This window comes from Elephas maximus, chromosome X (assembly GCF_024166365.1).
Source record: "Elephas maximus indicus isolate mEleMax1 chromosome X, mEleMax1 primary haplotype, whole genome shotgun sequence".
Classification (NCBI taxonomy): Eukaryota; Metazoa; Chordata; class Mammalia; order Proboscidea; family Elephantidae; genus Elephas; species Elephas maximus.
The window spans coordinates 36894656-36914305 of record NC_064846.1 but is presented as its reverse complement, the minus strand read 5'-3'; the positions used below and the strand labels follow the sequence as shown (position 1 = coordinate 36914305).

At 41.3% G+C, this 19650-nt stretch overlaps 1 protein-coding gene across 1 annotated transcript; it reads right to left on the bottom strand.

Annotated features, from left to right (window-relative positions):
• Window positions 1-5068: 5068 nt before the first annotated feature.
• On the bottom strand, window positions 5069-19118 carry LOC126068679 (uncharacterized). Its single transcript, XM_049871426.1, has 5 exons — window positions 19086-19118; window positions 17021-17211; window positions 16517-16858; window positions 15611-15656; window positions 5069-5187 (listed from the first exon to the last, which is right to left on the bottom strand). Exons 1-5 carry the CDS (start codon window positions 19116-19118, stop codon window positions 5089-5091), a joined length of 711 nt encoding a protein of 236 aa, XP_049727383.1. The 3' UTR covers window positions 5069-5088.
• Between the last annotated feature and the right edge of the window lie 532 nt (window positions 19119-19650).

Sequence of the window (19650 nt, the reverse complement as noted above, 5' to 3'; positions counted from 1 at the left end):
AACTGAAACAGGACCCATATCTCAAACCATGCACGAAAACTAACTCCAAGTGGATCAAAGACCTAAACATAAAGACTAAAACGATAAAGATCATGGAAGAAAAAATAGGGACAACGTTCGGAGCCTTAATAGAAGGCATGAACAGAATACAAAACATTACTAAAAATGACGAAGAGAAACCAGATAACTGGGAGCTCCTAAAAATCAAACACCTATGCTCATCTAAAGACTTTACCAAAACAGTAAAAAGACCATCTACAGATTGGGAAAAATTTTCAGCTATGACATCTGCGACCAGCGCCTGATCTCTAAAATCTATATGATTCTGTTAAAACTCAACCACAAAAAGACAAACAACCCAATCAAGAAGTGGGCAAAGGATATGAACACGCACTTCACTAAAGAAGATATTCAGGCAGCTAACAGATACATGAGAAAATGCTCTCGATCATTAGCCATTAGAGAAATGCAAATTAAAACTACGATGAGATTCCATCTCACTCCAACAAGGCTGGCATTAATCCAAAAAACACAAAATAATAAATGTTGGAGAGGCTGCGGAGAGATTGGAACTCTTATACACTGCTGGTGGGAATGTCAAATGGTACAGCCACTTTGGAAATCTATCTGGCGTTATCTTAAACAATTAGAAATAGAACTACCATACAACCCAGAGATCCCAGTCCTCGGAATATACCCTAGAGAAATAAGAGCCTTCACACAAACAGATATATGCACACCCATGTTTATTGCAGCTGTTTACAATAGCAAAAAGCTGGAAGCAACCAAGGTGTCCATCAGCAGATGAATGGTTAGATAAATTTTGGTATCTTCACACAATGGAACAAAGAACAGTGACGAATCTGTGAAACATTTCATAACATGGAGGAACCTGGAAGGCATTATGCTGAGCGAAATTAGTCAGAGGCAAAAGGACAAATATTGTATAAGACCACTATTATAAGTTCTTGAGAAATAGTATAAACTGAGAAGAACACATTCTTTTGTGGTTACGAGGAGGGAGGGAGGGAGGGTGGGAGAGGGTTATTTACTGATTAGTTAGTAGATAAGAACTACTTTAGGTGAAGGGAAGGACAATACCCAATAAGGGGAAGGTCAGCTCAACTGGACTGGACCAAAAGCAAAGAAGTTTCCTGAATAAACTGCTTCGAAGGTCAGTGGAGCAAGGGCGGGGGTTTGGGGACGATGGCTTAAGGGGACTTCTAAGTCAATTGGCAAAATAAATTCTATTATGAAAACATTCTGCATCCCACCTTGAAATGTGGCGTCTGGGGTCTTAAACGCTAACAAGTGGCCATGTAAGATGCATCAATTGGTCTCAACCCATCTGGATCAAAGGAGAATGAAGAACACCAAGGTCACAGGATAACTATAAGCCCAAGAGACAGAAAAGGCCACGTGAACCAGAGACTTACATCATCCTGAGACCAGAAGAACTAGATGGTGCCTGGCCACAACCGATTATTGCCCTGACAGGGAGCACAACAGAGAACCCCTGAGGGAGCAGGAGAACAGTAGGATGCAGACCCCAAATTCTCATAAAAAGACCAGACTTAATGGTCTGACTGAGACTAGAAGGATCCCAGTGGTCATGGTCTCCAAACCTTCTGTTGGCCCAGGACAGGAACCATTCCAGAAGACAACTCATCAGACATGAAAGGGCGTGGACAATAGGTTGGAGAGAGATGCTGATGAAGAGTGAGCTACTTGTATCAGGAGGACAATTGAGACTGTGTTGGCATCTCCTGTCTGGAGGGGAGATGGGAGGGTAGAGAGGGTTAGAAACTGGGAAAACAGTCACGAAAGGAGAGACTGGAAGGAGGGAGCGGGCTGACTCATTAGGGGGAGAGTAAGTGGGAGTATGGAGTAAGGTGTATATAAGCTTATATGTGACAGACTGATTTGATTTGTAAACTTTCACTTAAAGCACAATAAAAATTATTAAAAAACATACATTGTATGAAGAAAAAAAGGTCAAAACCATTAAATGAGGAGTTATAAACCTAAAAAATAAATAAATAAAAATAAATAAAAGTCACTCTTCATACCTGACACAAAGGACACTTGTGTTCTTCAATGTGAAACAACTTTAGAAAGCAGGACCACACCCAGAGTTATTGGATTACTGCAAAATGCTGAAGCTATTTCTCTCCTTCCATGATTGTTTATAAATTCTTAGCCACAACTAACATCTACAAAGACCACTTATCTCAGGTAAATGTATTTGCTAGTATCCAGGTTCTAAAGATTTTTTATAAATCAAAGTTATTTTCTTATATTAGAATAATTAACCTCTTTTAAAAAATAATTTATTTTATTTTTGTTATCATTGTTGAGAATATACACAGCAAAAACATGCCAATCAAGTACAATTCATGTACAATTTAATGACGCTGTTGCATACTTCAAGTGGTGCAACCATGCTCACCCTCCTTATCTGAATTGTTCCTCCCCCATTAACATAAACTCACTGTCCCCTAAGGTACCTATCTAATCTTTCGAGTTGCTGTCGTCAATCTGATCCCATATAGGTAGATTTTAAAAGAGAATAAATAATGGTGAAGTCAAATAAGATAATTAATTTCTGATCTGTACCTTTGATATATTTGAAATGCACTTCAAGAAATTCTTTTTTTGTGTGAAATTACTTTTAAAAGATAACTCCCCTTTAAAACTTAGACTGAGGAGAGACTATCACCTGCAACAATATTTTGAATATTTCCTCTGTCTTGTCCCACCAAAAAAGTTGAGCCCGATTCATGGTGATTTCATGTATGTCAGAGTAGAACTGCATTGCATAGGGCTTTCAATGGCTAATTTTTGGAACTAGATTGCCAGGCCTTTCTTCTGAGGCACCTCTGGGTAGACTCAAACTGCCAAGTTTTTACTTAGGAGTTAAGTGCTTTAACTGTTTGCATTTGTACCCGCAGGGACTCCAACTCATCCCACCATCCTGACTTAATTCATCTGGCACTTGGAAGTAGAGATACATTAAAAAAAAATTGTATGTCTTTGGAAGATGCCATCCACTTATGTGAAAAGTCTTCACTTTTTTACTTCTTCCAGGCAGTCTGAGTGTGAAAAAAAGAATGTTCTGAGTTAGCATGTGTCAGACTAGATATGAGTGTTAGCTGTGGAACTTGTGCTGAGTACAGTATGGCTTTGAGTCTCAGGTGGCAAGACTGGATGTGGTCCTTTCAGCTGTGGCCAGAACAAAGAAGACAGCATTACTAGGTCTGACGGGGCCTTTGAGTTTTATCTGTACAGATCCTGTAGTTCCAAGGGTACCTGATGTTTTAAACGCATTGAGGAACCTGCTGTGTAAAAAGAAGGAAAGGGGTCAACATTGGGAAAGAATGTTCTGGTTGTAAAATCATCCAGTGAGAATGGCAATGGGCGTGCACAGATATGTTCCTAGATGTTCCTCACTCCCACCAGGGACTGGAGCCTCTGGGGTGGCAATAACCTTCTTCTGTCTTGCAGAAGCCCTACTGTCTTGGTCATCTAGGGCTGTTATAACAAAAATACCACAAGTGGATGGCTTTAACAAACAGAAATCTATTCTGTCACAGTCTAGGAGGCTGGAAGTCCGAATTCAGGGCACCAGCTCCAGGGGAAGGCTTTCTTTGTGTGTCGGTTCTAGAGGAAGGTTCTTGTCATCAGTCTTCCCTTGGTTGAGGAGCTTCTCAGCACCGGGACCCTGGGTCCAAAGGACACACTCCTGGCCCTGTTTTCTTGGTGGTATGAGGTCCCTCTACTCTCTACTCGATTCTCTCTTTTATATCTCAAAAGAGATTGGCTCAACAGACAACCTAATTCTGTAGATGGAGTCCTGCCTCATAAGCATAACTGCGTCTAATCCTGCCTCACTAACATCACAGAGGTTAGGATTTATAACACATAGGAAAATCACATCAGATGACAAAATGGTGGACAACTACACAATCCCGGGAATCATGGACTCGCCAAGTTGACACACATTTTAGGGGGACACAATTCAATCCACAAAACCCACATTACTCACAACTGCTTTGCTGACCATTGACGCCACAAGTGTGAAGGGAGGAGAGAAGAGAGGAATGAAAGTAGTGGACAATATGGTAAAAAATACACGATTTCCCAAGAAAACAGAGCCTCCCTTCAACTTGGGAACATATAAGCACTGCAAAACTGGTCTTTGATTAACCTCTGCGATAGGAAATTCTGGTGTAACCATGGCACCTTATCTGCAGTCATTGCCATCACTTCAGAGTATGGCCATAGTGTTCACAATTAGCTATTTTTAATATAAAACTACATTAAGGAAGCGTTGCATTGCTAGAGGTTGTTCACAAGCAAAGGTTGTACTGAGAACTTAATACTTTCTAAAAATTTATTTAATTTTTTTTGTTGTTGAGAACATATACAGCAGAACATACACCAATTCAAGAATTTCTACATGTCCAATTTAGTGACATTGATTACATTTTTCAAATTGTGCAACCATTCTCACCCTCGTTTTCCAAATTGTTCCTCCCCCATTGACATAAAAACATTGCTCCCTAAGCGTCCTATCTAACCTTTCAAGTTACTGTTCTTAATTTGATCCCATACAGATAGTTCTTAAAAGAGCATAATGTTTAAGACATTCATTACTAGTTAAGTTAAACTATCATTTGGTTTTAAGAATACTTCAGGGGATATTTTCAGTTTAAGGTTTAAAGATTATCTCAGAACAATAGTTTTAGGGATTCATTCAGCATCCATGGCTCCAGAGAATCTGGATTCCATAAGAATTTGACATTCTGTTCTACATTTTCCCCCTTTTGATCAGGATTCTTTTATAAAATCTTTGATCAAAATGAGAACTTAACACTTCTTAAAAGAGTGGGCCTGGCCTCCTTAATCATCCCCCATTTTTGTTGTTTTCTACCCTTGCAGTTTCACAGGACAAAGACAACATCAACAAAGCTAAGGTCTGACTGCTTCTTTTCAATGACTGATTGTTCAGGGACATTGCTCAGGGGAACATCTCCTTAGTCTTGCTTCAAACAGGACTCACCCAAAATGTTGCCTTTCAGTGTTTTGTCAGCAGCAAGCAGAGTTCTCTGAAGTATGTTCAAGGTGGCAAAATACACGATTGTCTGTTTCTGAGCTGGGAAATGTACAGTAACATGTTCTCCTGAGCTGGGGGAAGAAAGGAAGAAAAGAGTGAAGTGCCTTCTTCTGGTCTTGATGGAGTCTACTCTTGTTTCCTTTGAAGCAGCAGTACCTTTGGGCCGGAATAGATCCTAGTCCCCTATCTCCTCCACCAAAAGGGAGGGCAGTGAACAGAATTTGTAGAGTACTGGGTGAATGCACAGATGCCACCTTCCCATAAAGCCCTGTGAGTAGCCGCTTAGGAAGTTTCCCTTAGGGTCCAGAGTTGTTCCTGAGCTCTTCAGCATGAATGGACCTTGGCCCTGGGTTGTAACACACTGTTCTCTCACTTGGAGACACACCTGCCCCATTTTGAACAAGTAGGTGGTTTAAACAGGGCAGGATGGGGTGATGGGGGCAGGGGCAGGGGCAGAGAACGTGTGGGTCAGTGTAAACCCACCATGGGCACTATAGGACACTTCTCTTATGGCAACTCAGGATGTTCTTATGAAAGAAGGCCTCTTTGACATTCTGTTTGAATGGCATTACTTCAGCAATTTCCATCCACTTGGCACATAAAAACAAATACACTGAGAGTTCACATCTTTATTGAAGATACAAAACATGGCCTAAAAAACCCCCAGGGCACAGACTTGATCTTTTATTCAATTCATTGAACAGGCATTTGGTGAACAGCTCTTGATGTGTGATATGCTCAACTATAATATGACAGGAAAACAAAAAGACAGTTTGGAAAAAATGTAATGGAGATCATACCTTAGAAAAGGGGGATGACAGAGGTGGGGCCAAGATGGTGGAGTAGTCACATGCTTCCTGTGGTTCCTCTTGCAACAAAGACCCCCCCAAATAAGTGAATCAATTATATATAACAAGCTAGCAGGTCTGAACATCAAAGCAAAGTTGAGGAATTGGACTGAGTGGCAGGGGGAGGGAGAGACAGTTCAGAAGCAGCAAGGAGTTGCCAGACCTGACCCAGCGGGAACCGGCACCGCACAGGCCGATTCTGCTGGCTCAAGTGTCATGAGGCAAGCAGTGGCCTTTGGGATGCGTTTTCCACATGGGGAGAGAACAAGCATCCAGGAGTCTGCTCAACCCTCCAGAACAAGTGAGAAACAGCCCTCAATCAGCAAAAGATAAGTACCTGTGCTTTAACCTACCTTGCGGATCCAAAATACCCCTTCAGGAAAAACTCCTCTCCCACTTACCTGCTCCCTTCCCTCTCTGTACCGGGTCCCAGCCAGCTACATCCCCTGGGCCAGAAGAAGGACCCTGCACTCGCCCTAATCCATTCTCCCAGCTTGGAGAGGGATCATATTAACAAACAGGGGAAAAAATAATCTGCTGGCTCCCCCAAGCCAGGAACCCAAGGCAGAAACATAAGGGGTCCACGGACTTTGTACGTTATTTATTTATTGTACTTTAGATGAAGGTTTAGAGAACAAACTAGTTTCTCATCAAACAGTTAGCACACACATTGTTCTATGACATTGGTTAACAACCCCACAACATGTCAACACTCTCCCTTCCCAACCCGGGGTTCCCCATTACCAGCTTTCCTGTTCCTTCCTGCCTTCCAGTCCTTGCCCCCGGTCTGGTGCGCACCTTTAGTCATGTTTTGTTCCATTGGTCTGTTCAATCTTTGGCTGAAGGGTTAACCTCAGGGGTGACCACATTACTGAGCTGAAAGGGTGTCCAGGGGCCATATTCTCAGGGTTTCTCCTGTCTCTGTCAGGTGACCAAGTCTGATCCTTCTTTTTGAGTTAGAATTTTGTTCTACATTTTTCTTCAGCTCTGTCAGGGACCCTCTATTGTGATCCGTGTCAGAGCAGTCAGTGGTGGTAGCCGGTTACCATCTCATGGTACTGGACTCTGTCTGGTGGAGGCCATGTTAGATGTGGTCCATTAGTCCTTTGGACTAATCTTTCCCTTGTGTCTTTAGTTTTCTTCATTCTTCCTTGCTCACAAAGGGGTGAGAACAGTGGAGTATCCTAAATGGCTGCTCACAGGCTTTTAAGGGAGTCCATGGAGTTTGGATGCCTTTCACCCCTGCATAGACTTGTGTGGGCCCATTTCAGCAACTCAGGCCCTCATCAGCACAGTACAACAGGGTATATACTGGAAGTCTAACTTCAACTGATTCAGCTACATGGTGGAGATGCAGGTTCGTGACATTTAACACTGCTCTGCCTATTAAGCAGGGTCCTTTTCATCTACCCACAACAGGGGCCTGAGGACTGGTGGCTCCACCCACGACACCTTGCCACCTGCAAAAAGGGTCCAAGAATAAGTGATGCCTCCCAATCCTTACACCCCAAAGCATTGGGTGCCCATAGTCCGAATGCAAAACCCACCCACCTACGTGCTCTAGTGAACAGGGACATGCTTTCCTCACAGATACTCAGAGGTAGTTGTCAGCCACTTGCCTTGCTCAGCACACGACCCCCTATTGCAGCCAGATACCTGTGCCTACACCAATCACCCCTGCTTGTCTAGGACTGTAGGTCAGCCTGTACCACACACGTGGTGTCTGACTATCTGGGCACCTGAGCTGAATCCATACAAGAAAAGTGAACAGACTCCTGGGCTCACATACCTAGTAACAGCTCTAACCACCTGGTGACAGGATGTTAGAGCTTCAAAGGTGTCAATAATCAAATTAGCTCACTTGAGCAGCCTATTTGGACATATCAAAACAAAACAAAACAAGAAGCAAGCAAACATAAAATAAATAAAATAACTTATTGATGGCTCAGAGACAACAGTCAATATCAAATCACATAAAGAGGCAGACCACAATGGATTCAGCAAGCTCCCAAAATAATCAAGAAATCTTCCAAATGAGGATAACTTCCTAGAATTACCAGAGGTAGAATACAAAAGATTAATACACAGAACTCTTCAAAAGATCAGGAAGGAGATCAGGCAAAACACAGAATAAGCCAAGCAGCACACAGGCAAAGCATTAGAGGAAGTTAAGCAGATTAGACAAGAGAACAATGACAAATTTAATTGGCTGCAAGAATCCGTAGAGAGACAGCAATCAGAAATTCAGAAGATTAACAAAAAAATTTCAGAATTAGACAACTCAATAGACAGTCATATGAGGAGAACTGAAGCAATGGAAGTCAGAATTGGTGAGACTGAAGATAAAGCACTTGGCACTAACATATTTGAGGAAAAATCAGATAAAAGAATTTTAAAAAATGAAGAAACTCTAAGAATTATGTGGGACTCTATCGAGAGGAATAGCCTATGAATGACTGAAGTACCAGAATGGGGAGGGGTGGGGATTAACAGAAAATACAGACAGAATTGTTGAAGAGTTGTTGGCAGAAAACTTTCCTGATATCATGAAAGATGAGAAGATATCTATCCAAGAGGCTCATCGAACCCCACACAAGGTAGATCCCAAAAGAAAGTCACCAAGACATATTATAATCAAACTTGCCAAAACCAAAGGTAGAGAATTTTAAGAGTGGCTACGGATAAACAAAAAGTCACCTACAAAGGAGGGTCAATAAGACTAAGCTTGGACTACTGGGCAGAAACCATGCAGGCAAGAAGGCAATGGGATAATATATAGAAAGCCTTGAAGGAAAAAAACTGCCAGCCAAGAATTATATATCCAGAAAAACTGTCTCTCAAATACGACTGCGAAATTAGGACATTTCCAGATGAAGAGAAGTTTAGGGAATTTGTAAAAACCAAACCAAAATTACAAGAAATACTAAAGGGAGTCCTCTGGCTAGAAAGTCAGTAACATCAGGTAACAACCCAAAACTAGAACACCGGACAGAACAACCAGATATCAACCCAGATAGGGAAATCACAAAAATAAATCAAAGCTAAATGCTCGAAACTGGGAAACAGAGATGTCACTATGTAAAAGATGACAACATTAAAACAAAAAAGAGGACTAAATAATGTAGTCATAGATCTTTCATAAGGAGAGGAAGTTTAGGTGATATAAAGAAATAAAGGGGTAAATACTAAGGTAACCACAAATGAAACTAACGATCCTACACATCAAAATGAAAAACAAGAAAAACACAAAGACTCAGCAAATACAAAATCAACAACAATGAAAAAGAGGAAAAGAAAAAATATATAAAGAAAGACGACACAGCACAGAAAATTAAGTGGAAAAAAGAAACTGTCAACAATACACACAAAAAGACATCAAAATAACAGCACTAAATTCATACCTATCTATAATTATGCTGAGGGTATAATGGACTAATGGGTGTGGAAATGGGTATAATGGACTAAATGCACAATAAAGAGACAGAGAGTGGCAGAATGGAGAAAAAAACACAATCCGTCTATATGCTGCCTACAAAAGACACACCTTAGTCTTAGAGACACAAGCTAAAACTCAAAGGATGGAAAAAAATATATCAAGCAAACAACAATCAAAAAAGAGGACGAGTGGCAATGTTAATTTCTGACAAAATAGACTTTAAAGTTAAATCCACCACAAAGAATAAGGAAGGACATTATATAATGATTAAAGTGTCAATACACCAGGCGGACGTAACTGTAATAAATATTTATACTCCTAACCACGGGGCTCCAAAATATATACAACAAACTCTAACAATACTGCAAACAGAGATGGACAGCTCCACGATAATAGTAGGAGACTTCAACAGATCACTTTTGGTGAAGGGCAGAACATCCAAAAAGAAGCTCAATAAAGACACAGAAAATCTAAATGTCACAATCAAACAACTTGACCTCATAGGCATATACGGAACACTCCACCCAACAGCAGCCAAATATCCTTTTTTTCCGAAGGACATGGAACATTCTCTAGAATAGACCACATATTAGGCCCTAAAGCAAGCCTTAACAAAATCGAAAACACTGAAATATTACAAAGCATCTTTTCTGACCATAAAGCCATAAAACTAGAAATTAATAACAGAAAAAGCAAGAAAAAAAAAGTCAAACACATGGAGACTGAACGACACCTTGCTAAAAAACTATTGGGTTATAGAAGGAATTAAGGATGGAATAAAGAAATTCATAGAATCAAATGGGAATGAAAACACATCCTACCAGAACCTTTGGGACACAGAAAATGCAGCGCTCAGAGTTCACTTTATAGCAATAACTGCACACATGCAAAAAAGAGCAAAGGGCCAAAATCAAAGAATTAACCCTACAACTTGAACAAATAGAAAGAGAACAGCAAAAGAAGCCCTTGGGCACCAGAAGAAAGCAAATAATAAAAATTAGAGCAGAATTAAATGAAATAGAGAATACAAAAACAATCGAAAGAGGTAACAGGACCAAAAGCTGGTTCTTTGAAAAGATCAATAAAATCGATAAACCATTGGCCGAACTAACAAGGGGAAAACAGAAGAGGAAGCAAATAACCCAAATAAGAAATGAGGTGGGCGATATCACAACAAACCCAACTGAAATTAAAAGAATCATTACAGAATACTATGAAAAATTATATGCTAACAAATTTGAAAAGCTAGAGAAAATGGACAAATTTCTAGAAACTACCTACCTAAACTAACACAAACAGAGGTAGAACAACTAAATAAACCCATAACAAAAGAAGGGATCGAAAAGGTAATTAAAAAACTCCCAGCAACAACAATAAAAAAAAACCCTGGCCCTGACGGCTTCACTGGAGAATTCTACCAAACTTTGAGAGAAGAGTTAACACCACTACTACTAAAGGTATTTTAGAGCATAGAAAAGGATGCAATACTCCCAAACTCATTCTATGAAGCCAGCATAACCCTGATACCAAAACCAGATAAAGACACCACAAAAAAAGAAAATTACAGACCAATATCCCTCATGAACTTAGACACAAAAATCCTCAATAAAATTCTAGCCAATAGAATTTAACAACATAAAAAAAAAATAATTCACCATGACCAAGTGGGATTCATACCAGGTATGCAGGGATGGTTCAACATTAGAAAAACAATCAATGTAATCCACCACATAAATAAAAGACAAGAACCACATGATCTTATCAATTGATGCAGAAAAGGCATTTGACAAAGTCCAACACCCATTCATGATAAAAACTCTCACCAAAATAGAAACAGAAGGAAAATTCCTCAGCATAATGAAGGGCATTTATACAAAGCCAACAGCCAACATCATCCTAAATGGAGAGAGTCTGAAAGCATTTCCCTTGAGATCGGGAACCAGACAAGGATGCCCTTTATCACCACTCTTATTCAACATTGTGCTGGAGGTCCTAGCCAGAGCAATTAGGCTAGATAAAGAAATAAAGGGCATCCAAATGGGTAAGGAAGAAGTAAAAGTATCTCTATTTGCAGATGATATGATCTTATACACAGAAAACCCTAAAGAATCCACTAGAAAACTACTGAAACTAATAGAAGAGTTCAGCAGAGTCTCAGGATACAAGACAAACATACAAAAATCAGTAGGATTCCTCTACACCAACAAAGAGGATGTTGAAGAGGAAATCACTAAATCAATAGCATCCCACTTTGGTAAGTGGCGTCTTGGGTCTTAAAAGCTAACGAGTTGCCATCTAAGATGCATCAATTTGTCTCAACCCACCTGGAAGAAAGGAGAATAAAGAACACCAAGGACACAAGGAAAATAGGAGCGCAAGAGAAAGAAAGGGCCACATAAATCGGAGACTCCATCAGCCTGAGACCAGAAGAACTAGAGGGTGCCCAGCTACCACCAATGACTGCCCTGACAAAGAACACAACAGAGAATCCCTGATGGTGTAGGATAAAAGTGGGATGCAGACCTGAAATTCTAGTAAAATGACCAGATTTAATGGTCTGACTGAGACTAGAGGGACCCCAGAGGTCATGGACCCTGGACTCTCTGTTAGCTCAAAACTAAAACCATTCCCAAAGCCAACTCTTTAGACAAATATTAGACTGGATTATAAGACATAAAATGATACTGGTGAGGAGTGTGCCTCATAGCTCAAGTAGACATATGAGACTATGTGGGCAGCTCCTGTCTGGAGGCGAGATGAGAAGGCAGAGGGGGATAGAAGTGGGTTGAATGGACACGGGAAATACAGGATGGAGAGAAGGAGTGTGTTGTCACATTGTAGGGAAAGAAGCTAGGGTCATATAACAATGTGTGTGTAACTTTTTGTGTGAGAAACTGACGTGAATTGTAAACTTTCACTGAAGGCACAATTAAAAAAAAAAGGAAAGGGGGATGACAAAAATGACCGCTGATGTTAAAGGCCCATGCCCGGCCAACAGTGGCCAGGCCAAATGGAGGTAAGGGTGGAGGAAGCAAGGGTGGCACGGATAATGGTGGCTTCAGAAAAACTCATTTCTAGTTGGGTTCCAGGACAAGGATGGCATTATATGGACCCTCCAAGATTATGCCCATGGGGTTGCTCAGGGCAGCAGTGGGCATGTTTCTGAGCATTAATGCCCTCTGACGTTTTCTCTCCCTGGCCCTCCTATTCTTAAACCAAAACTTCAAATAGAGGGAAAAAAGGGTGCATTTACTATATTGAACAGTTAATGACATGTTAGAAAAACCACAACATGCAGCTGTACATGCGAATGAGATTTTAAACGGCACCTGGAGAAGTTACTTCCTTATTGAGAAAGTATCTTAGGGAAGTTAATGCCGAACCACTCCCTTAGTGAGCATCTACTATTTGCCAAGCTCTGGACTAGGCTTATTGCTTTGTCTCTCTCCTTCCACATTTAATCTTCTTTAATTTTTTTTCCCCAGCTCTTGGATGCAAGTGAATTGCACCGGGGCCCTGCTGTTAATGTTATGCCTGATAAAAAGATAAAGAGATGTCTGTATCCTGACAGCTGACCATCAGCTCTCCAGCTGCCTCAGCTCCCTGCTCAGCAAGGATAACGCCACCCCGGTTGTGAGGGAAGCTGAGCATGGTAAAAAGTGGGCCCCACTTAAAAGTTGTACTGAAGGGAATGGCCCCCTATTTGAAAATCCCATCTTCAGTTTGAAGTAGCTAAGCAACTGGAAGGAGCACGTTGCATTTTCAGAAAGTTTCCTTTGAGGTGGCACAATGGTTAAGCATTCAGCTACTAACCTGCTAACTGAAAGGTTAGTGGTTCGAACCCACCCAGCAGCTCCACGGGAGAAAATACCTGGCAATCTGCTCCTGTAATGATTACAGCCTAGAAAACTGTCATGGATTGAATTGTGTCCCCCGCAAATATGTGTCAACTTGGTTAGGCCATGATTCGCAGTATTGTGTGGTTGTCCGCCATTTTGTGATTATATAGTTTTATGTTAAAGAGGATTAGGGTGGGATTGTAACACTCTTACCCAGGTCACATCCCTGATTGTCATGGATATGTTCCCCCAAAAATATGTGTATCAGTTGGGCTGGGCCATGATTGCCGGTATTGTGTGATTTTCCTATATGTTATAAATCTGCCTCTGTGATGTTAATGAGGGAGGATAGGTGGCAGTTAGTGAGGCAGGACTCATCCTACAAGATTGGATTGTGTCTTGAGGTAATCTCTTGAGATATGAAAGAGAGAAGCAAGCAGAGAGAAAGGGGACCTCATACCAACAAGAAAGAGGCACTGGGAGCAGAGCACGTCCTTTGGACCTGGGGTCTCTGCACAGAGAAGCTCTTAGTCCAGGGGAAGACTGATGAGAAGGCTGACAGAGAGAGAAAGCCATCCCCTGGAACTAACACCCTCAATTTGGACTTTTAGCCTATTTTACTGTGAAGAAATAAATTCTCTTTGTTAAAGGCATCCACTTGTGGTATTTCTGTTATAGCAGCACTGGATAACTAACACACTGACCCAATGTAAAGAGAGTTTTCCTGGGGTGTGGCCTGCACCAGCTTTTATCTCTCAAGAGATAAAAAGGAAAGGGACGCAAGCAGAGAGTTGGGGACCTCGTACCACCAAGAAAGCAGTGCCAGGAGCAGAGCGCATCCTTTGGACCCAGGGTCCCTGTGCAGAGAAGCTCCTAGTCCAGAGGAAGACTGATGAGAAGGCCAAAAGAGAGAGAGCCTTCCCCTGGAGATGATGACCTGAATATGGACTTTGAGCCTACTTTACTGTGAAACAATAGATTTCTCTTTGTTAAAGCCATTTACTTGTGGTATTTCTGTTATAGCAGCATTAGATGACTAAGACAGAATTCCTACGGGGCAGTTCTACTCTGTCCTGTAGGGTTGCTATGAGTTCGAATCGACTCAATGGCAATGGGTAAAGTTAAGGAAAATGTAGCCAAACTGGGTCCAAATTCACTACAACTCACCCCCACTAGCTCTGCAGCCGGCCTCTATCATTGTGCTCACACACACACACTCCGAAGCAAAGCAAGGAAGCTCTTCTTGATTTGTTTCTCTCCCTCTTTTTTTTTTTAATTTTGGCAAATATTCTTCATACAACTTAAGGTTTTCTATGGCTTCAAATAATCACTTTTGGTCTCATGACCTACAAATCGGTCATCGTTGCCCGAGCAAATAAAACACTATTTCGCATTAACACAGGTAAGAATCTGGCCTGGAACTGGGAACCTCCTCCTGCTCCTGCCAAATTCCACAAAACCCGCCTCTTCAAAATAATATAATCAAAAGGGGGAAAAAAAAGCCTTAGGTATTAGAAATTCCTCAAGAGAAAATTCACTTATGCGTCTGGTAGTTTCAGAAAGTTGCAAGGCATCTGTTTGACTTCTCTAACCTTCTCATCCTTCTAGGTCAGTAGAACTTGATTCGAAATTGTTCATTTTGTTAGTTTTTTTTTTCAAATTTTCATTCTGCATACCTTGTCCCCATCTCCACCACCATGCAACTATTTTAGCAATATTTTCAGGCCGACACATCAAAGAAAATTTAAATTTAGGGCTGTTGCTCTCTGCACTGTTTGACCAAACACTAAAAATAACATCAGGGGGACCGTGCACTTGGCCTTTAAAGCTGTGCCCCCCAAGTATTCTCAGCTTAACTCAGGGTACATCAGTTACTTATATAGTGTGTTCTCTGTGTGAACTACTCCCTCACTTGAATGCCTGAATATTTATAAATCCAGTCATTTAGCTAAGAGCTTATGCCTGGTTTTAAATAATTCAGTACAATTGTACTCTCTTATACAGCAACTCCTTGGTGTATTAATTTCAATATTTCCCAGGTCAGACTGAGCTCTAGCATGACTCCACATAGAAGTCCTCACTAAAAAATACCAGTGTTAGAAGGAATTGAAATTTATATATTTTGTACAGGGAAGAGGAGAAGCTGTTTGATTCTATTTTTCTTTATTTCCTTTAGGAAATTATGTTCCCTCTGGTACTGGGCAATCTCCATAATAAGCTGTAGTTTACTTATCTTATTTTCCACCGCCAAAGCCCCTGAAGTTCTAAACTGTTTTGCCAGACATGGAAGAGACAATAAAAATACACCAACTTGCAAACATCCAGGACAAAGCTGCCACCCTGCCAAATTGCTTTTCTCAGGTTTACTGACCTGCACTCTGGCTTCAGTCACATCCATGCATATTGCAAGCTCCTTTCTGAAGGGGAAAAAAATCACAAATGTTCAGTATTTGGAGTTGTGGATGAAATCAGTTATGTTGTTGTTGGGTGCCATCGAGTCAATTTTCATTCCTAGCGACCCTATAGTGACCCTATAGGACAGAGTGGAACTGCCCCATAGGATTTCCTAGACTGTAATCTTTACCGGAGCAGATGGCCAGGTCTTTTCTCCTGAGAAGCCGGCCGCTAGTGGGTTCTAACTGGTGACCTTTCGGTTAGCTGCCGAGAGCTTTACCATCGAGCCACTAGGGATTCTTAAGTTAAATATACGGATGCACATTTCATGCTTGGTTTTAAATTTCTATCCCCCCCCAACCGGTTCCACTTTTCTGTAATGTCCATCTCCAGTCTTGCTTTAGAGAAGTTTTCTTTTATGCACATTTACGGGCGGGGAGGAGGGGGAGAGGGCAAAAAGCTCAGTATCAAAGATCAATAATTTTAATGCACTATTTTAAAAAATCGAAACGAATGCAAAATAATTCCACAAAGACTACATTATCACAATTTTAAATAAATGCAAGAGCTGACTCTGCACTTTCAAGACGGTGCCTCACTCCTCTCACCTCGATTCCAATAAAGCGTTATTTTTAAAAACAGGAGCGCAGCCAAAGTTTCTCAACTCGATTCGTTTAAATGCTGCATGAAAATATTTACCTTAATTCCAAATGGGCATTGCCCCCAGCCAGGAGCCCAAAGGTGGGTGGATCCTGGAGGCCTGGAGCCCGGTAGGTGGCTTTTGGCTCAGAGGGGAAGGAAGGGGCCCTGGAAACAGCCAAAGGCGCCCTGGGACGAGTTCGAGCCCCCAGAAGAACTGACGCCTACAGAACAAGCCGCTTACCGCTGGGTAAGCTTCTGGGTACTAAGTCCGTTAGAAAAAGCACTCCAGCTCTTGCAGTCGCAGCCGGGGGAAAGTGTTGTGGTGGAGGTGATGCTGCCTGTCCCCAGACAGTGGACCCTCAGCGGCCAGGGGAGTCGCCGCCTCCTGCTGCTGCTCCTGGGCTTCAGGACGCCGCTGCTGTCCTGATTCTCATCGTCCCTGGGGTTCCGGGGCTCCAGCGCCAACGTGATTGACCTCCCTCTACTCCGCGCCCTGCTCCTGCTACTCCCTGCCTCAGTTCGGACCGTCTCTCCTCCTCGGCGTCTCCTCCAGCTTGTCACCGAGACCACGGGAGGTTTCACCCTGCAAAGGAGGAAAGCCAACGAGAAAAATGAGGGTGGTGAAGCCCAGGGTGCGTGGGCGGAGGAGGCGAGGGGCCGTGACCCGAACACAGCGGGGGAGGCCTGCAGCATCGCGTCCTCTCCTGGAGTTCCCCGAAGCCCCTGTCCCCTTCCAGGCACCGACCATGCAGTTCGTCCTGGAGCGCGTCGACCCTCAGGCTGCTGCAGCCAGTGCCCTAGTGGGCGGCGGGTCCCTGGCGCGAGCCCTATCCAAGAGGCAGTGCGTCCTCTTAGACTCTGCGCTGGGGCTTGACCCGGGGCGGGGCCTGTGGCCGGTGCGCTGCTCTTCCTGGCGCCAGTCGGGTTGCAGCGTGCCTGCCGCAGGTTAGACGCACAGATGCTCAGGGTAGATGCCCACTAGTGACAATCTTGCTTACTTATAGTTGCTGCTGGAGGGACTTGCTAGGGCGCGCTCAATGCCAGGGCATGCCCATAAAAGATGAAAGTGCGTAAGAAAATGGAGCCGTGGGGGCGCAGTGGTTAATTCGCTCGGCTCTGTCTGAAAGATTGGCTGTTCGAACCCAGCAGCCGCTCCACGGGAGAAAGATGTGGCAGTCTGCTACCGTAAAGATTTACTACCTTGGAAACTCTATGGTGCAGTTCTACTCTGTCCTATAGGATCGCTATGAGTCTGAATCCACTCGATGGCAATGGCTTTAAACCAAACAAAAAACAAAAGCTAAACCCGTTGCCGTCCAGTCGATTCCAACTCATAGTGAGTGTATAGGTAGGACAGAGTAGAACTGCCCGATAAGGTTTCCAAGGAGCGGCTAGTGGATTCAAACTACCAACCTTTTGGTTAGCAGATGACTGCTTAACCACTGTGCAGCCAGGGCTCCTATTTGACTCTAGAAGACCAAAATTTCAGCCTATTCTTAACATACTAAACACATAAGCCTAGATTCCGCCCCCCCACACACTGATTTGGGGTTCATATTCAAACACTATAGGCTAACCGTAAAAAAAAAAAAAAAAACTGTAGTTAAAGTAATTTAGAATCTCAGTAATCACTTCAAAGAAACTGGGTTCCCCATATGTTTGTCTCCTGTGAAGTTAAATATCAGCAAATTTATGTGTTTTTTGTTTGTTTCTGTTTCTCTTTTTCAAGTTTCCTGTCTTGTTTTACTGATTTTACCTTCTGCACAGTTTGGCTGTTTTAAAGAAAAAAAGGAAACTGTAGCTCTTCTTGAATAAAAACTTTAAATAATGTATTCTGGATGCTCGTATAGATGAAGAAAAATTAGAAACTAGTATTTGTTTTCAAGATTTTTCATAAAAGACATTAGAGAAAATGGTAAACCCCAAATGTTTCAAACAATTTCTTTTGTAGTTTTGTAGCATTGCCTAAAGTTTTTCTTAACTTCTTAACAATATATGCGGTTAGTGTGGTTTTTCTATTTATGTGTTTTATGTATAAGTTTTGTCTTGTCTCCAAACCAAAAAACCCACTGCCATCGAGTCGATTCTGACTCATAGCGACCCTATAGGACAGAGTAGAACTGCCCCGTAGAGTTTCCAAGGAGCACCAGAAAGCCATAAATTAAACTTTCAATAACATAAATTAGTCCGTTTAAAAAGTACACTAAAAGAGATCAATTGTTTATTTAGTGCAGCAAAATCTTTAAATTATTACTTCTTCACAGGATCCTATAACACGTAAAAGAAAAGATAATCATTTTTCACTTCTGGATGGTTTATTCTAATTGGTTAAGTTTTAAATAAGCACCTATACAAATTAAATAACTTGAATTAATAAGAATCTTAATACGAATCCTAGCTTAATGAAAGTTTTTGTCACCCTTAAAAGGAAAATCTTTTCTAAGTAATTTAAGGTAGATATTATATCAAGTATGTTTTATTTAAAGAAAGGGAGTAATTTTTATTAATAAGAAGAAAAAAGACAAAACTGCTTTCCAAAAAAAAAGATAAATAATAAAGGTTTGAATAGAAAATAGACTATTTAAACAAACTTACTTCAATAATAATGTTTTATAATGTATAAGTTTGAATTAATTTCAAAGGCTTTTAGGTAACTTATCTCAAAATTAAGTTAACAGACATTCATTATAATTAACATTTATAAGCTCTTACTTTTATGTCACAGAAAAAGATTATATACATATATATACATGTTGTTGTCGTTGCTAGGTGCCATTTAGTCAGTTCCGACTTATAGCAACCCTACATACACCAGAACAAATCACCGCCCGGTCCTGCGACATCCTCACAATCATTGTTATGTTTGAGTCCATTGTTGCAGCCACTGTGTCAATCTATCTCTTTGAGGGTCTTCCTCTTTTTCACTGACCCTCTATCTACTTTACCAAGCATGATGTCCTCCTCCAGGGACTCATCCCTCCTGATAACATGTCCAAAGTATGTGAGATGAAATCCTGCCATCCTTGCTTCTAAGACGCATTCTGGTTGTACTTCTTCTAAGACAGATACGTATACATATATACAAATGTATACTTAAATCTAGTAATAAGTATACTCATATTTGTCACTTACAAGGGCATACTATAAAGAATATGTAATAGAGATAAGAAATTTAAAAGGTTTATTTTAAAAAGAATATATTTAATATAGTCAAAATTCTCATTTACTGCAACTATAAGTTTAATGAATTAATGTATAAAAATTTTTAAGAGCCCTAATGTCAAATAACCAAGAGTTGAGTTTCTCATTGTTAAGCAAATACCATTTCTCAGGAACCTGTGATAAACCCCTAACAACTCTGAAATTTCATAGCGA